The 17,911-nt window shown below is 39.1% G+C and overlaps 2 protein-coding genes across 2 annotated transcripts; both read right to left on the bottom strand.

The window, feature by feature from the left end:
- Window positions 1–2,268: 2,268 nt before the first annotated feature.
- Window positions 2,269–3,952, bottom strand: LOC106296084 (probable cysteine proteinase At3g43960). The gene is made up of 4 exons (XM_013732136.1): window positions 3,372–3,952; window positions 3,031–3,278; window positions 2,818–2,955; window positions 2,269–2,730 (listed from the first exon to the last, which is right to left on the bottom strand). The coding sequence occupies exons 1-4, from the start codon at window positions 3,820–3,822 to the stop codon at window positions 2,428–2,430; spliced, it is 1,140 nt and encodes a 379-aa protein (XP_013587590.1). The 5' UTR covers window positions 3,823–3,952; the 3' UTR covers window positions 2,269–2,427.
- A 1,004-nt stretch (window positions 3,953–4,956) lies between these two features.
- LOC106296083 (probable cysteine proteinase At3g19400) lies at window positions 4,957–7,259 on the bottom strand. The gene is made up of 5 exons (XM_013732135.1): window positions 6,727–7,259; window positions 6,377–6,615; window positions 6,150–6,287; window positions 5,378–5,812; window positions 4,957–5,287 (listed from the first exon to the last, which is right to left on the bottom strand). The coding sequence occupies exons 1-5, from the start codon at window positions 7,172–7,174 to the stop codon at window positions 5,195–5,197; spliced, it is 1,353 nt and encodes a 450-aa protein (XP_013587589.1). The 5' UTR covers window positions 7,175–7,259; the 3' UTR covers window positions 4,957–5,194.
- Between the last annotated feature and the right edge of the window lie 10,652 nt (window positions 7,260–17,911).

The following is a 17,911-nucleotide window of genomic DNA, read 5'->3' on the forward strand; positions in this document are numbered from 1 at the left end:
TCTTTTCGGACAGCTTCTTGATGTTGAGCAAATAAAACCGCTTTCGGGACTTGTGGCATTGAAATAGATTGGATAAAAGTTGTCCATTTCGGATAAATACCATCGGTGAGATAGTAAGTCAAATGATACTTTCTTCCATTGAAAGAGAAAGTGACTTGCGGAGCTTGACCTTTTATTATATCATCAAAAACATGTGAGCGTTCAAGAACATTGATATCATTTAAGGTACCTGGAGGTCCAAAATATGCATGCCATATCCATAGATCATACGAAGCAACCGCCTCTAAAACAATTGTGGGTTTTCCTGAACCCCGTGTATATTGCCTTTTCCAAGCGATCCTATCATCCCAGGAAATCCACGGAACTCACCAACTTGAAGTAGACGTTGAAGATCAGCGGATGTTGGCGGACTTAGGTACTCAACGCCGAATAAAGAAATTATTCCTTCCACAAAATGTTCCACACATGACCGAGTAGTAGTTTCACCGAGACGGAGGTATTCGTCAACAACATCAGCCGTACTACCATATGCTAAGACACGAATGACTGCTGTACACTTTTGAAGTGGAGAAAGACTAGACCTTCCGAGAGCATCTTTCTTTTGTCGAAAGAATTCAACTTCATTGGAGAGTCGATCAACAATACGCATGAACAATGGTTTGTTCATTCTAAATCGCCGACGGAATAGATTTTGAGGATATGTTGGAGTTTCGCTGAAATAATCATTCCATAATGTTGGTCTTCTTAGGTACTCATCGCCGAATAAATAAATTATTCCTTCCACAAAATGTTCCACACATGACCGAGTACTAGTTTCACCGAGTTGGATGGGTGTTGGTCTTCTTAGGTACTCATCGCCGAATAAATAAATTATTCCTTCCACAAAATGTTCACACATGACCGAGTAGTAGTTTCACCGAGTCGGAGGTATTCGTCAATAGCATCAGCTGCACTACCATATGCCAAGACACGAATGGCTGCTGTACACTTTTGAAGTGGAGAGAGACTAGATCTTCCGAGAGCATCTTTCTTTTGTCGAAAGAATTCAACTTCATTGGAGAGTCGATCAACAATACGCATGAACAATGGTTTGTTCATTCTAAATCGCCGTTGGAATAGATTTTGAGGATATGTTGGAGTTTCGCTGAAATAATCATTTCATAAACGCACATTGCCTTCTTCACGATTTCTTTCAATGTGGACTCGTTTTTTTCTTTTCTTCCTTGTATCTTCTTGGTCATCATGATTTGCTAAATAATCTTTAAAACACTAATAAATATGAATGAAATGAGAAAGTTAATTACTTGGGAAGTGATCTCAGTAAAGACCGAGACACTCGTCGGAGGAGACGCCGTGGGGACCAAAGCAGACGTCGTCCGTGGTGGCTTTGCATCGTCGGAGGATGCGCCTTCGGGAAAGAGAGAGAGAGAGAGAGAGAGAGAGATGTCGTCTATGGTGGGATTGAAACCTTCTTCTGACGGAGCGAGAGAAACGTTGTCCTTCGTGGTGGGTTTGGATCGGTGGTGGGTTTCGATCCTCCCTCTGTCACGGAGAAGACGGAGGAGACGCCGTGAGGAGCAAGAGAATCGTCGTCCTTCGTGGTGGGTTTCGATCCGCCCTCTGTCACGGAGAAGACGAGAAGACGATAACGAAGCCAGACGGAGTATCGGTGGTGGAGGATCGGTGTGTTGGAGGATCGGTGGTGGAGTATCGGTGGTGGAGGATCGGTGTGGTGGAGGATCGGTGGTGGAGTATCGGTGGTGGAGGATCTGTGGTGGAGTATCGGTGGTGGAGGATCGGTGGTGGAGGATTGGTGTGGAGGATCAGTGATGGGTTTGAATCACTCGTCGGTTTCGTCTCTCTTCGTGACGGAGAACACGAAGTGAGAGGAGAAAAAAGAAAGAAAGGAAAATTGAAGAAAAAAAAACTTTGCCTATTCTGCTGACAAGTGTCCATAAAACCCCCATTAAAATCGGTAACCGAACACACTAATTAAGGATCGATAACTTGGGTTTTATTTTCTTTTCATTTAATTTAAATCACTTATTAACCCTAAAACCCCAATAAGGTTCAGCGTTAATGCTGGTCTTAGTCTTTAACAAATTAAAACTTGCTTCGCCTGGCCATGAGGGAGGAGCGGTGTTTGGTCTCCTGATAGTACTTGGTGGCTTGGTGCAGCATAACGACTGGATATGCTTAGCTTAATTAATCTATTGAACTACACGTTTCTTCTTTTTTTTTATGAACTTTATCGCATAACACAAATAATAAGAAAAATTTCTCTCTTTTTTAAATTAATTCTGAACAATGGAAGAACATGAAAGCCTTAAATAATTCTCAAAACCCCCTTCATGAGAGGATCGAACTAAATTAAAGATAACAAACAACACACATCCGAATTGTTGATAGAGCTTGACAAAGTCTATCTCAGAACAAGGCCCAACCAATCAACTGGAAAATAATTAAAGCCCCCAATTTAAACATACTCGGAGACAACAAACCAAATGCTGAGTTGGACTTGAGTGGGTACACAGGCCGTATAGCGACTCCACAATTCCCTGTTGAGTTGTGGAAGTTACGTTGAAGCTTAATGTATCCACTTTCACCCCAGTTTGCTCCCCATGAGTTACGGATAATCCAGTAGTCTTCACCTCTTTCTGTCGTTCCATACCCCACGACTACCACATTGTGGTTTCCATACCAATGATCACATGGTCCTGTAAACACACCCTAGATAAAGGAAAAGAAAATACAACTTAGTATTGGGTTTTAAGAGAAATCAAGCTTTTTGGTGACGTAGTGAGTTGGAAGAATTACAGATTTGTAGAGTTTCATGTTTTCGGCTTCAACCATAACACTAATAGGTTGATGAGCAACAGCTTTCTTCAAAGACATCTCATCGTTATGAGGAGCATCCTCATAACTATCAATTGTAACATACCGAGTGGTAACCATCTACACCATGGACACAAGATATAACTTACCAAATTGAAACGATAAAGAAAACTTCAAAATGGTCGTTACACAAACCTCAATGGCCTTGCACGCGGCAGTATCATTCTCAGTATAAGGGTAAACTTTATCCGTTACAATACCACTGTTTTCGATAATGAACTCAAAAGCGTCGGCTGCGTTACCTCCTAAACATCCAAAGTTTCCGGAATTTCCCCCTCTGTCGCAATCCAAGAGTTCTTGTTCCGACAAAGATACTAATTCTCCTGTCTTGATCTTGTTTAAACCCTCCACCGCTCCAACCGCCGCGAACGCCCAACAACCTCCTATTTTGTAAACCGTAACCGCAATATATAGCAAATGCACAAGATAAATAAATAAATATAACGCTAAAAAATATTGAAAAAATATTTTTTTACCACAGTCTCCTTGATCTTTGACCGGAACAACTGCACCTTTCTCTCTCCAGTCAACTTCATCGGGCAAAACGTCTCCTTCCTTGTACAAGTACCTATCTCCTATCACTGGATCGCTTGTCCTTACCATCTTCCCCCTTAAGTGAATAGCTCGAAACTCATCGTCGGTTAGATCTGCAAACCGGGTCAATCCTAGTTCGTAAGTCCGCTCCGGGACCGAGTTGTGTGCTTCTATCAACTTTAAGTTGTCTTTGAAGATATTGAACCGTCTCTCTTTCTCTCCAAGAGCGTTATAGTTCTTACGATTCTCCACAAGCCACCGCTCGTACATCCGTTGAACTTCCGCCTCGCTCCGCTTCGTCTCCTTCGCTGTAACGCCGCCGAGAGAGGAGGAAAGTAGTAACACGGAGAGGATCACGAGAGCTAAAGTTAAAAACCTTATAGGAATAGCCATTTTTTTGCTTCTTGCTTTGTTTCACTTGAGAACTGTTGCGTCAAAGCGTTTATAGCGTGGGAGATTATATTCTTCGTGGAGAAAAGTGGAGAGCGTGACAGATGAGATCATAGATGTGTTCTTCGTAGCAGGTGGGTGCCATCATTTTAATAATATTACTTGCATATTCTATTATGGAAAAAAAAACAGAAAGGAAAGTCGCATAACACGTGAATAATGATAGTCCCAAGAAATATCATTTTATAATGTTCTGTTTTTTACCGGTTAAATATATTTCAAAATTTCAGTCTGACCCTAATCAACCAGTGGTGTTCTCAGAAACAGAAGAGGAATGGAAGTAGAATTTTTTTTTTTTTTTTTTTTTTTTTTTTTTGTAACAAACGGCTATTCTATTAATCAAACTTAAGGTGGTCTGGATAGCCAGACCGGAATAGAATAACCAATAAAACATAAAGGTCTATGGAAAGAACGTGCATTCCTAGATAACGAATCTGTAATTTCATTCAGTGTCCAGTAGAATTTTTTTTTATGGGGCAAAACACAAATAAACTTAAATATATAGCTAAGACATGATATTTAATAGGATAAAGTAACTAAAGTTTGAGGTATAATTTTTGGTGGGAAATTACAGATTTGTAAAGCTGAAAAGCTTGGCTACTAGCTTCAATGGCAACACTAGCAGGTTGATGAGCAACAGCTTTCCTTAAAGACATCTCATCGTCTATATGAACATCCTCAATTCCTCATCACCATCGATGGTAACAACACAGTCTTGTTCTTATACAAAATGAAAAATAAACACATCACTACACGAAAAAAAATAGCAAAAATCGTTGGAAATGGTCTTAGATATGCAGTATTGACATGAATCCATGTTGACAGAAGACTTTGAACACTACGTACTACTTCATCTGCCTTTGTGTTCCTTATACTCGGATGAAATTAAATCAAAATGCGGAAGAGAGTGGTTACATAGCATTTGAATTTGATTAAATAAGATTAGCTATTTCTGGGTTATCTGACTAATCACCACTGTTCTTCTGTTGATTTAACACGCTAATTAAGTTTAGAACTGTATAAAACTAAAATTTACACAAAGATGTATCTCTTAAGTTATAAGAGAATAGTATTCAGTTAACTTCAATTGGGTCAAATTTTTATTATTCAAAGGATACGAGAACAGTGCTGTGGAGCACATATCAGATTACTTGTTAAACATTTACATAAAATTCAAATCAAACCCATGATAAAGTATTAAAAGCTAATGAGCATGATCCAATCTTGAAGTGTCTAAAAGACAAAAGCCTGAATCTTGGACATTAGAGATGAGAAGCTGAAAACAATACGGTCCCTTTATTCATTACGTCTCTCCTCAAGCGCTGCTCACAAGCACGTTAGTAGCCTTCGTGGTTGCAGTCGCTGGGCCTCGGGTCAAAGCTTTTACGCTTAAGGGACTGTCTGCCTTCTGTCAACACCAAATTTCATAAAGAAATCAATCAAAGCAACAAAACAAAAGAAAAAGTCTGTAACCCATGAGAGTGAACAAGAAACTAACCATTCTACAAGTACCAGCCTTCAAGTCACAGACAGGGTACGCCTGAGGGCAGCAGCTAGATCCATCCTCGCAGCAAGTGGCTGACTCTAGCGGACAACATCCCCAGCTGTAGCATTTTCCTTTGTACTCATAGAGACAACAACAAGTGGACTTGGCTGGACAAGTGTAAGACTTGTCACAAACAACTGGTGCAGGTGGTGGCGGTTTTGGTGGGTTTGAGCCTGATGATTTGGTAGGGTACGAAGCCATCATTGCCACACCACATTTACCGGAGGAATCTTTGATGTTACGTTGGAGCTTAATGTATCCGCTTTCGCCCCAGTTTGATCCCCATGAGTTACGAATAATCCAGTAGTCTTGACCTTCTGAGGTTCCGTATCCTACGGCTACCACACCATGGTCCAAAGCTGTTCCACATGTTCCTGTAAACACCCCCTGAGGCAAACATACAATAACATTAGTCGGAAGGCATTTCAAACTCGGATCAGATAGTATCAGAGGCGGAGGGAGTGTATGGGGAGTGGGGTCAGCTGACCCCACTATTTTTTAATTTTTTTTTGTTTTTGTTAAAGAAAAAGTATTTTGACCCCATTTAATAATAAATTTTGACCCCATAAAATTATTTCTGACCCAGTGTAAATTGATCCTGGCTCCGCCACTGGATAGTATGGTAACCAGTCGACCACATGAGCCGAGAGTATATATAAAAACAACAACAACAAAGCATACACTTCAATGAATTGTAAACAAATTATTTTAATTAGAATATTACTGATTTGTAAAGCTGGAAAGCTCGGCCACCAGCTTCAATGGCAACACTAATAGGTTGATTAGCAAGAGCTTTCTTCAATGAATTCTCGTTTTCAGGAACATCCTCATAACCATCGATGGTAACAACACGAGTGTTCTTCTGCAAGAAGACAAAACAGAACATAACTCATGAGTATTACCAAAATTTAATAACCATAAACTACAAAAACATTAGCACTATGATCAAACCTTATCTGTATTGCATATGTTATCATCGGTAGCGGTATAAGGGTAATCTTCCTCAGTATCAATACCACCATTGCTAATAATGAACTGAAAAGCATAGTCCATGAGACCACCACCACATCCATTATTGTAACTTGTGTCACAATCAACAAGTTCTTGCTCCGACAGAGACACAAGCTCCCCTGTCTTGATCTGGTTTATCCCTTCAACCGCTCCAATCGCCGAAAACGCCCAACAACTTCCTATTTATACCCAAAAAAATCATTACGTTCATTATTAACAGCGACTAAAAGGCAATCGCAAACTCAAACGCAATTCAAGAAACAAGAAAGGGAGAGATCATTAAGTCATACCACATGATCCTTGATCTTTGACCGGAACAACGGCGCCTTTGGCTCTCCAGTCAACTTCATCAGGCAACTTATCTCCAACGTTATGTAGATACCTCTCTGACTTCACCGAGTCTCTGGTCCTCTCCATCTTACTCCTCAAGTAAATCGCTCGAAATTCTTCGTTGGTCAGATCGGCGAACCGGGTCAACCCGAGTTCGTAGCTCTGGTTCGGGACAGAGTTGTGCTCTTGCACGAACTTCAAGTTGTCCATGAAGATCTCGAACCGTTTATCCTTCTCTCCTAGACCATTGTAGTTCTTGTGATTCTCCACTAGCCACCGCTCGAACATCTTAACTTCCTCGGGATTCCGATGATCCGCCTTCGCCGTGACGCCGCTCAGAGAGGAGGAAGCTAGTAACACCAAGAGGGTCACGAGAGCTATGGTTGTGAATTTGATTGGAGTAGACATTGTCTTAGATTTTGGTTATGTTTCAATGAGATTTGTGCAACTGTTGCGTGAAAGTATTTATAGAGAAGTAAAGTTTTGTCTTCGAGAGGGATAGATATGTTCTTCGTATTGGCTCTGACGTGCCATTACTTTTATAATACTATAATATAAAGTTTAACCTGGAAAAGAGAAGGAAAAATGTCACATCACATGGTTTCAGGAAATTTCGTTTTATTAAATACAGTACTATATGTTAAGATTAGAGAGAATTGGTATTCATAAATAGAATCAACGGGGTTAGCCTTTTTTCTTGGGGCCATGTTCCTTTACCTATCTCGCGACCTGCGACATGCAACCAGCGACTGATCGCAGGTCGCAGGTTGTTGTTCGTTTTGATGTCGCGTAACATGCGACCTGCGATTGATCGCATGTCGCAAGTCGCAGGTTGTTCGTTTTGATGTCGCGCGACTGATCGCACGACCAGTCGCGGATTCCCATTCAAGTCGTCCGAAAAAATAGCGACTAAAATTAAAAAAAATTTGATCAAGCGACTGGTCGCAGATTGCAGGTCGCACGACACGTAAACGAACATAGTTTTAGTCGTAGGTCGCAGGTTTAGTCGCAGGTCGCAAGTCGCAGGTCACGCGACACGTAAAAGAACGTAATCTTAGTCGCATATCGCAGGTCGCGTGACACGTAAACGAACATGGCCTTGCTTATTTTGTGTAAAGTCACCTATTGTTTAAACTGTAGCTTATATCGAATTAAAACTTAGATAAATTACTTCTTCTGATAGTCTATTTGTTTCATTTTTACATCAAGATACTAGATTTTATATCAAACCTTAACACATGGTATGTTTTCGTAACCAAACTTCTTCAGCTTTAATATTTACAGGGTGTTTCTTAGTTTTGGAAAACCTAATTTGAACCTTTCACAGAGTAGTTTATTACAGACTCTTCTGACCGTTCTCTGTAGGTACCACTCTATACCGGTCTAACCCCAATGACCCATATGTAGGCCTGGGCATAATATCCGTAACCCGAAATCCGAACCGAATCCGAACCGAAAAATCAGATCCGTATCCGGTCCGAAATGTAAAAAATATCTGAATGGATCTTGTAAGGTGGTACAAAACATATCTGAACCCGAAATGTTATTAACCGAACCCGAACGGGTAACCCGAAAAACCGAAAAAAACGAAAAATCCGAAAAAATATCCGAAGAAACCGATCCGAATGTCCAAAATAATATACAATATAATTATATGTAACATGAATATATACTTCAAATATTCAATTCCATATTTATTTTGATATGTTATCTAACAATAAGTATTTAAAATTTAAATAACTACCATAAATACTTAATTATATATAAATAAATATATATTTCTTATGTTTTACTTTTAAATTTTAGATTTTATTTCGGGTTTATCCGAACCTATCCGATATAACCAGAATCCGAATGATATATGATTACTTTATGGGTTCTATGATGTGATACAAAACTGATATGAACCCGATGTGTTATATTCGAACCCGGTCCGTATTTACAAATTTACTAGAATGGAACCTATGAGTGTTATAAAAGAGAACCGAAATTCGAAAAACCCGATCCGAATGCTAACGGGTATCCGAACGTCCAAACCTACCCCTATGTCATGTGTTACACGCACTTTGGAAACTATAAAGTAACACATTTTGTATCAACATAAAATATTAAAAAATACAATTTGGAAGTCGATGATGGTTTATTATTATTGTAGCATACACCAGCCAGTATAATATTCCGTTCTCAATTATTTTATTTGTTGCTTGCACCCTACAAATTCGTATATTGATAATTTCAAGTCGGAAAGTAGACCGAGGAACTGTTCGTTCCTAAGTCTTAGCTCTTAAGATCTCTATTATGTAAACCTCGTTCATATAATCTTGTTTTACCAAATCAGCATAATATTTTCAAAAGTTACTTATATATATGCGTCCTGCCATAGGGTACTAATACATTAATAATACAACCATTGTTAGGTAAGTTTGTGACTATTGAAGCTTGAGTAATTTCATTCGTATTAGAAGCAAGTCAACTGGAACATGGTTGGATGTTTAGTGTTTTGTAAGAATGAAGTAGCGTCTCACGTTATATAGTTTTATAAATTATGGTAAAACTAAACTATTTATAAAGTACTGCGAAGTCCTTATCAACTATTTTGATGATTTTAAAAGAGGATTCATCTAAATATTATATGAGTTGATTACAGACCATTTTTTGACTTTTTTTATATTTAGAACCAATTCCTACATGTGAGACACTTTGTTGTGGACCAACAATAAACTATAGACAACTTTGCCATTAATAGACATTTGATGCGTGGACTGATGATACGTGGACGGGTGATGCGTGGACGGAGATGAGTGTAAAAATTCCAGAAGCTTCATTAGATCAAGCTCCACAATAGTTGAATTTAAAGACACAACTCCAACAACAATGTTTGTCTGTGGACGGGGACGAGAAGATTTTGATTATGTTATGGATATAGACGCTAACATAACCATGAATAAAGAACAATAGAGATCTCTTAAATTTATGTATAGGGAATTGAAGCTTGATGTGGTGGATGGAGTAGTAACTTAAACACTAAACATATATATAAAAATATAACATATTGAAAGACTGTGATATGGATGTCAATGTGTCCACCATTTCAAGGATGAACAAATTAATAACTTCAAACCAATAACTACAACGTACATGTCGAGAAAAAAAAACAAGCTTGAGTGATGAAAACAAAGCTAAACAAACCAAAAAGTTAAAACGAGTCATCTCTTCCTCTAAAACCCACGGTCATCAGCTCCTCTTCCCGGTGAGACACACCATGGATTTCGAGCTCAACATCGTCCTGGATGAGCTCGGTGAAGCTGCGGTGGTTCGAGCTCGTCACAGTCCTCAACCATGAGATATATAGTATGCAGGATTTTGAACTCTAATCATAATTTTACTCGTCCACAAATAGCCGTCCATGTTCACTCGTCCATGTTTACCCGTTCACGCTTATCTTCCCACACCCATCCACATGTGTTGTTTCATGCTTATATTCTACATGTAGTTATCCATGTTTTTCAAACATCCACACATCACTCATCATTAACACAATCATTGAATATGTGTACAAGTATAGATTTTAAAATATAACAAAAAAATATGTCAAAGTGGATATCAAATTATAGAGAATAAAAAAATATAATTTATTATATCAACAAAATTTGCTATATGTATTTTTAATTTAAAAATAAACAAAAACAAAATATTAAGAAGTAGACTAAATAATAATAAAGAAAAACACTTTCTTTTTCTTCTTGTCTAAGAAATATCTCATTTTTTCTTATTAAGGACAAATATGTATATTCTCTCTGTAGGTCCCATGAGAAAGTGTCTTGCAAGTTATTACGATATACTTTGATATATCTAGTTTAGACTTATCTATTAGCTTATCCTTATCTCGATTGTATTTAGTTTTCCTATTGTCGATATGTTTAGGATTCTCTAGCTTGTATATAAACAAGACCTTATGGTCATGATCAATAACACACACAGAATATATTATCGATTGCACAACTTCTCATGGTATCAGAGCCACGACTTTAAAGTTATCGATTTTTCCAGAAATACGACTCACGACCTAAGCTTCAAAGCTCGAACGACTCTCGACTCCAAAATTCTTGACAATGGATCAAACCCTCGCAACTACATCAACGACTCGACGAAGAATCTCTCCCTACGACCTATCACCTAGCGATAACCCTGGAGCGGTTATCTCTCAGCCTCTGCTCAACGGACGCAACTATGATGAATGGTCACAAAATCTTCGTGTCGCTCTAAGCGCATGTAAGAAATTCGGTTTCATCGACGGGTCTATACTTAAACCGGAACACGACTCAACTGACTTTGAAGACTGGACAGCCAACAATCACCTACTCGTCAACTGGATGAAGCTGACGATCGAATCTAAACTCCGGTCTAATATCTCTCATAAAGAGTATGCTAAAGACTTATGGGATCATATTAAGAAACGATTTGCTCTCAAGAGCGGTGCACGCTACCAACAACTCCGAGCGTCTCTCGCAAATTGTAGACAAGTAGGATCCTCCGTTGAAGACTATTTTGGACAAATCACAAAGATTTGGGATTCAATGGCCGAAGGTCTCTCGACTAAGACCTGCAGTTGCGGGAAGTGTGAATGTAATCTGACGAATGCTCATGAAACAGAACGTGAAACAATTCGAGTCCATGATTTCCTATTTGGTCTCGATGACGTTCATAGTTCTGTACGTTCTCAGATTTGTGCACAAATCCCGCTGCCGGACCTCGACACAGTTTATCAAACTATCGTTCAAAATGAAACAGTACAGCTCAACGCCAAAATCGATACTCCGGCTGTGTTGAGCTTTGCTGCTAAAACAGACACTCGATCTTCCTCGATGCCAAAACAAAACGATTCTTATCGACCACGACCCCCGAACCCTGACGCGAATACAAAATGCACTAGTTGTGGACGACTAGGGCATAGAGCTACTTCCTGCTTTCGAGTTCTTGGTTTTCCGGAGTGGTGGGGAACTAGACCACGGAACCGCACAAACTATCAAGGAGGACAAGGAGTTGCACAAACGACTGGACAAAACACAGCCGCACGTGCAAACACCTCTCAACTAGTTGAATCCAAGAATGAGATAGCAGCAAATCTGGCACTAACCGATAACGATCGACAAGGCCTCACTGGCTTCTCAGACTCTCAATGGCAGACATTGGTGAAACTACTCAACCCGACAAAACCTACTACCGACGGGAACCGACTAAGTTGTAAGAACAATAATCCGGTTTGGATTCTTGATACAGGCGCCACTCATCACATGACTGGACGTCTCGATCTACTTCGCGACATACATCTCGTATCTCCGATCTCAGTTAAATTACCAGCTGGAGAAAACGTTCTAACTACAAAACGAGGAACAATACGGCTGACTTCTCAGATACAATTGCAGAACGTCTATTTTGTGGATGGCTTCCACGCAAATTTAATATCTTTTGGCCAACTTCTCACAAACAATTCTCTTGTTGGCCAAGTAACTGATAGCCTTATTGTTTTGCAGGACCGCACTACGAGGACACTGATTGGAGCGGGTGAACGAGAGGGAGAAGGACTGTATTTATTCCGAAGTTTAGAGACTGCAACTGCCTTCAATACGTCAACAACTGATGAAGGTGTCTTGTGGCATCAACGTCTCGGACATCCATCTCCTCGCATCGTCAATTTACTTCCTGATGTTAAACTTAAGTCTAGTCTTGCGCTTTGTTTATCTAGCTGTGATGTTTGCCTTCGGTCAAAACAAACACGAAACTCGTTTTCAGAGATTTATAATAAAGCTTCTTCTTCTTTTGAGCTAATTCATTGTGACCTCTGGGGACCATATCGCACTTCATCATTTTGTGGTTCCAAATACTTCCTAACAATCTTCGATGATTACTCAAGAGCCGTCTGGCTTTATCTACTCCCTGATAGGACTCAAGTTCCAAACCGACTTCAAGAGTTCGTTGCTCTTGTCAAACGATAGTTCAAAAAGAATGTAAAGATCCTTAGAAGCGATAATGGCACAGAATTCATGTGTCTCACAAAATACTTCCAGGAACGAGGCATCATACATGAAACCTCCTGCGTGGGAACTCCACAATAGAACGGCCGTGTAGAACGAAAGCACCGACATATCCTGAATGTAGCAAGAGCACTACGTTTCCATGCTGGCTTACCGATCGAATTTTGGGCTGAATGCGCTTTGACAACATGATATCTCATCAATCAAACCCCGTCAAAACTCTTGGATGATAAGACGCCTTTTGAGATGCTTTACCAAAGGCAGCCAGCGTTTGAACAGCTCCGTGTTTTTGGTTGTTTATGCTATGCCCATAATCAAAATCATAACGGTGACAAGTTTTCTTCTCGAAGCCGGCAATGCATATTCATTGGATATCCTTATGGCAAGAAAGGTTATCGACTTTATGACCTTGAAAAAGAAGAATGTTTCACTTCTCGTGACGTTCTCTTTCAAGAAAATGTGTTCCCTTATCAAGAAAAACAACTCGAAACACCTAGTTTACCTTCACAGCTCGATTCACCCACAACCATGATCCTCGACGAACCTGAGATACCTATATCTGATATACCTTCGACATCAACTACTATCGCTGCGGCCTCCACTGATATACCTACGACATCGACTATGACTACTACACCTTTGATCTCTCCTGACACTCCTGTAACAACCTCACCCGAAACTACCACCGAACAAGAACTAGGGCGCGGCCAATGAACAAAGAAACCCTCGACACGTCTTACGGATTTCGTTATAAATACAGTCTCTCTCACTCCTCTCACAGCCTTCGCTCCAACAACGTCCTCAGGTACGGTCTATCCCATCTCTGATTTTTATACGACTGCTCGTTTTTCTGAATCCCACTGTAGCTACTTAACGGCTCTCTCACTAGCCATGGAGCCCCGTTCATTCAAAGAAGCAGTGTTTCTTGATGTATGGAAGAAAGCAATGCGGTTTGAAATAGATGCCTTAGAGTTGAACAAAACTTGGGAATTGGTTCCATTACCTCCAGGCAAAACGGCACTTGGCTGTAAGTGGGTGTTTCGAATAAAACTAAAAGCATATGGAACTTTGGAAAGATATAAAGCGAGACTCGTCATCCTTGGAAACCATCAAGTTGAGGGAATCGATTATGGAGAGACTTTTGCTCCGGTTGCGAAGATGACTACGGTTCGTATTTTTCTTGATATTTCTGCGAAACAAAACTATGAGGTCCATCAGATGGACGTCCATAATGCGTTTCTTCATGGAGACTTAGAGGAAGAGGTTTACATGAAACTACCACCTGGTTTTCAATCCGACTCTGATAATAGAGTGTGCCGCTTACGAAAATCTCTTTACGGCCTTCGACAAGCTCCAAGATGCTGGTTTGCTAAGCTTACTTTTGCCCTACGAGCTTTCGGTTTCACTCAATCTCGCAGTGATTACTCGTTTTTTGTCTCCACAAAAGAAAGCTCTACACTCCGAGTACTTGTCTATGTTGGCGATCTCGTCATTGCTGGAAACTCCTCTGCGGCTATTAATGATTTCAAGTCATATCTCTCCGCTTGTTTTCATATGAAAGACTTGGGTTCTCTTAAATATTTTCTTGGTCTCGAAGTTGCAAGGAGTATAGATGGATTCTATGTATGTCAACGCAAGTACTGCACTGAGGTCATCACTGAAGTCGGCCTGCTTGGATGTAAGCCTGCCAGTTTCCCTATGGATCAGAAACACGGGCTTGCTTTAACAAAGTCATCTCCTCTGCCCGATCTTGCCAGATACCGAAGACTTGTCAGACGACTAGTTTATTTAGGAGCAGCACGTCCTGATTTAGCATATTCCATTCATATACTGACTCAGTTTATGCAGCAACCACAAGAAGCTCATTGGGAGGCTGCACTACACGTTATTCGCTATCTAAAGGGTACACTTGGACAAGGAATATTGCTACGCGCGGCTCCTCCTATACACCTTACCGGCTGGTCTGATTCTGACTGGGAAGGCTGTCCGTTAACTCGACGATCTTTGACGGGATGGATCGTGCAAATTGGCTCTTCTGTTATCTCTTGGAAAACTCAGAAACAAGACACAGTCGCCCTTTCCTCTACCGAAGTCGAATACAGGGCGATGACTGAACTGGTAAAATAATTTAAATGCGTAAAAGGACTTCTTCTCGACTTTGGCATTCGGCACGATCGCCCAATGACCCTCATGTGTGACAATCAGTCTGCCTTATACCTAACTTGAAATCCAGTCTTTCATGAACGAACGAAACATATCTAAGCTGAATGTCATTTCATCCGTCATCATATCATCAATGGAACTATCGAACCGAAACATGTTGTCTCTAAAGATCAACATGCAGACATACTTACCAAAGCCCAAGGACGAAAGGAGTTCGACATTTTTCATTTCAAGTTGGGCATTCGAAACTTGTATGCTCCAACTTGAGGGGGTATTACGATATACTTCGATATATCTAGTTTAGACTTATCTATTAGCTTATCCTTATCTCGATTGTATTTAGTTTTCCTATTGTCTATATGTTTAGGATTCTCTAGCTTGTATATAAACCAGACCTTATGGTCATGAATCAATAACACACACAAAATATATTATCGATACTTCTCACAAATGCATTGTGGCCTTGAATGTAATTGAAAAGTAATAAAATGCCTCTTGAAGTAAAAAATTCATATTATATACACTACTTGTTCAATAATTTAGAGGAAAAGTATAACATTTCAATGTTCTTCCCAAGTTTTATATAATATGCAAGTGTCATTTCAATAATATGTTTTTGTTTACCTATAATAGTTACGGTTAATATTTTTGGTCTCAGAGAATGTAGTTCTCATAAAGTTGGAATCGTTCTTTTTGATGTTGTATAAGTCAAGAAGTGAGAAAGTTGGTTAGATAAGATCATAGATTCATATGCAACGTGATAAATGGCCGGACAACGTGCAAGAAATTTATTTTAACTAGCGTACCGACTTACTTAATTTTTATATAATTAAAGATAAACGATGACTCATCTTTGCAAGACAAAAGGATCATCATTGATCATGAAATAATGTTAATTAAAAAGACTTTTAAATCTTTATCATACATAGTCCGCAAATGCCAAATTGATGATCCCTTGTAGGCCTGAGCATTTCGGGTATCGGTTCGGTTCGGTTCGGGTATTTCGGGTTTCGGGTAGTTCGGATAGGGGCTAGAGGATACATTTAGTACTTGACATATTTTCGGTTCAGTTCGGTTCGGATAGTTTCGGGTTCGGTTCGGTTCGGATAGTAAATGTAGGAACCGGAAAATATCCGGAAAAAGTTCGGTTCTTATTTGGATCTGGTTCGGGTTCAGATAGTTCGGGTAGTTCGGATAATTTGGATAAAATATCGGTTATTTAGGGTAAAATATCAAATAATTAGGATGATTTAGATAAAAAAAATTGGATATTTCGGATTACTTTGGATATTTCGGATAAAACTATCCGGATAGTTTCAGATACTTTCGGGTAGTTTGGATACTTTATAATAATTTAGTTATCCTCAGCTATTTTCAGATATTTTTAATAGAATTTTAAATTAAAAATATATATTTAGTGAAGTTATATGTATATAATTAATATTTTTATATATTCGGGTACCCGTTCGGTTCTCGGTTCAGTTCCGGTTCGGTTTGGTTATTTCAGATATAAAAATATAGGAACCATTCGGGTATTTAAAGGTATTAGTCCGGTTCCAGTTTCGAATATTTTGGTTCGGTTCCGGTTCGGTTCTTCGGTTCCAGTTATTTTGCCCATGCCTAATCCCTTGTCTACAAGACTCTGCAAAGGGGGCATTATCTTTTAGACGTTTTCAGATATAATCTTTTTATCAACGCTTACGGTACAAGAGAGAAGCCCAATTGAAAAATAAAATTATTTCTGACCCGGTGACATACGTTGGATTATCATAGACTGTAGTAGACCGCTTCTATTAATTGGGCCAATACTTCTTTCATGGACTATGATTAGTCCCTTCCATTACATCCTGGGCCAATACTTCTTTCTGATGCTTCTTTGATTCTAAGTTCTAACTAAAATAGTTAAATAACGATCGACATCGTATAGGCACCAGCTAGTCGTTTTGTTTGTTTAATTTTCTGATGCTTGTTTGTTACTAGTGTTTAATTGTAAGTAGTATACAACATTTTCATGCTTTTGTCAACTGAATATAACCGGACAACATAAAGCTTTACTGCAAACACCTTGCCAGGACTTCAAGATTCTTGGCAAATCCATCTCAAAATCTAAAGTCATCTAATAGGTCGTTTGCCGGGGTCCTTGGACGTCCAAAGCTTGTTCTATTAGATTCAAACGGTACGCTGTTCTGATTTCATTAAGTATGATTAATCACATGTTCAATGGTAATTTGGGGGGTGGGGGGAACGACTTAGTCATTGTTCATGTCATTGCTCGTATGATACATGCATGCATCGTGTTGTTTCTTTCTGTCTTAACATATAGTATCTACGTAGAGAAAGATAACAAAGAATAAAAGTACAATCCGAAGGAAAAACAAATACTCTCTCTGTTTTTTTATATAAGTTCGTTTTAGAGAAATTTTTATGTTCCAAATTATACGATGTTTTCTGTTTTCTATGTAAATTTATTAACACTTAACGTTATATGACCAATGATAATATACTTTTTATTTTATTATTGGTTGATTTATAGTTAGGTAAATAATTAATGATGTTTTTATTTAGAAAATATAAAAAATTAATAATTTTTTAATCTATATGCATAATTCTAAAACGACTTATATTAAAAAACGGAGAGTAGATCGGATAAAAGCTTCACATTAATATTCAAAATAAAAAAAGCTCCACATCGAAACAAAAAGAAACTTATCCGAGAGTACCAGTAATTGTTAGGATGGGAATCAAATCAATTTTATACTGAAAAAGAATATTTATAAGTTGTATTCCGAATATTGTGTGTTTAACACAAAAACATATAGACAGAAACGAATGAGCTGGGAAAAACGTGTGGGAGAAGAGAGAAGCACGTGCACCAACGACAGTGCAGGGTTGACTGGAGACCGTAGGGTCGTGGAGAGCGCACTGTTCTCTACACACGCCTGTACCC

This window comes from Brassica oleracea, chromosome C5 (assembly GCF_000695525.1).
Source record: "Brassica oleracea var. oleracea cultivar TO1000 chromosome C5, BOL, whole genome shotgun sequence".
NCBI lineage: Eukaryota > Viridiplantae > Streptophyta > Magnoliopsida > Brassicales > Brassicaceae > Brassica > Brassica oleracea.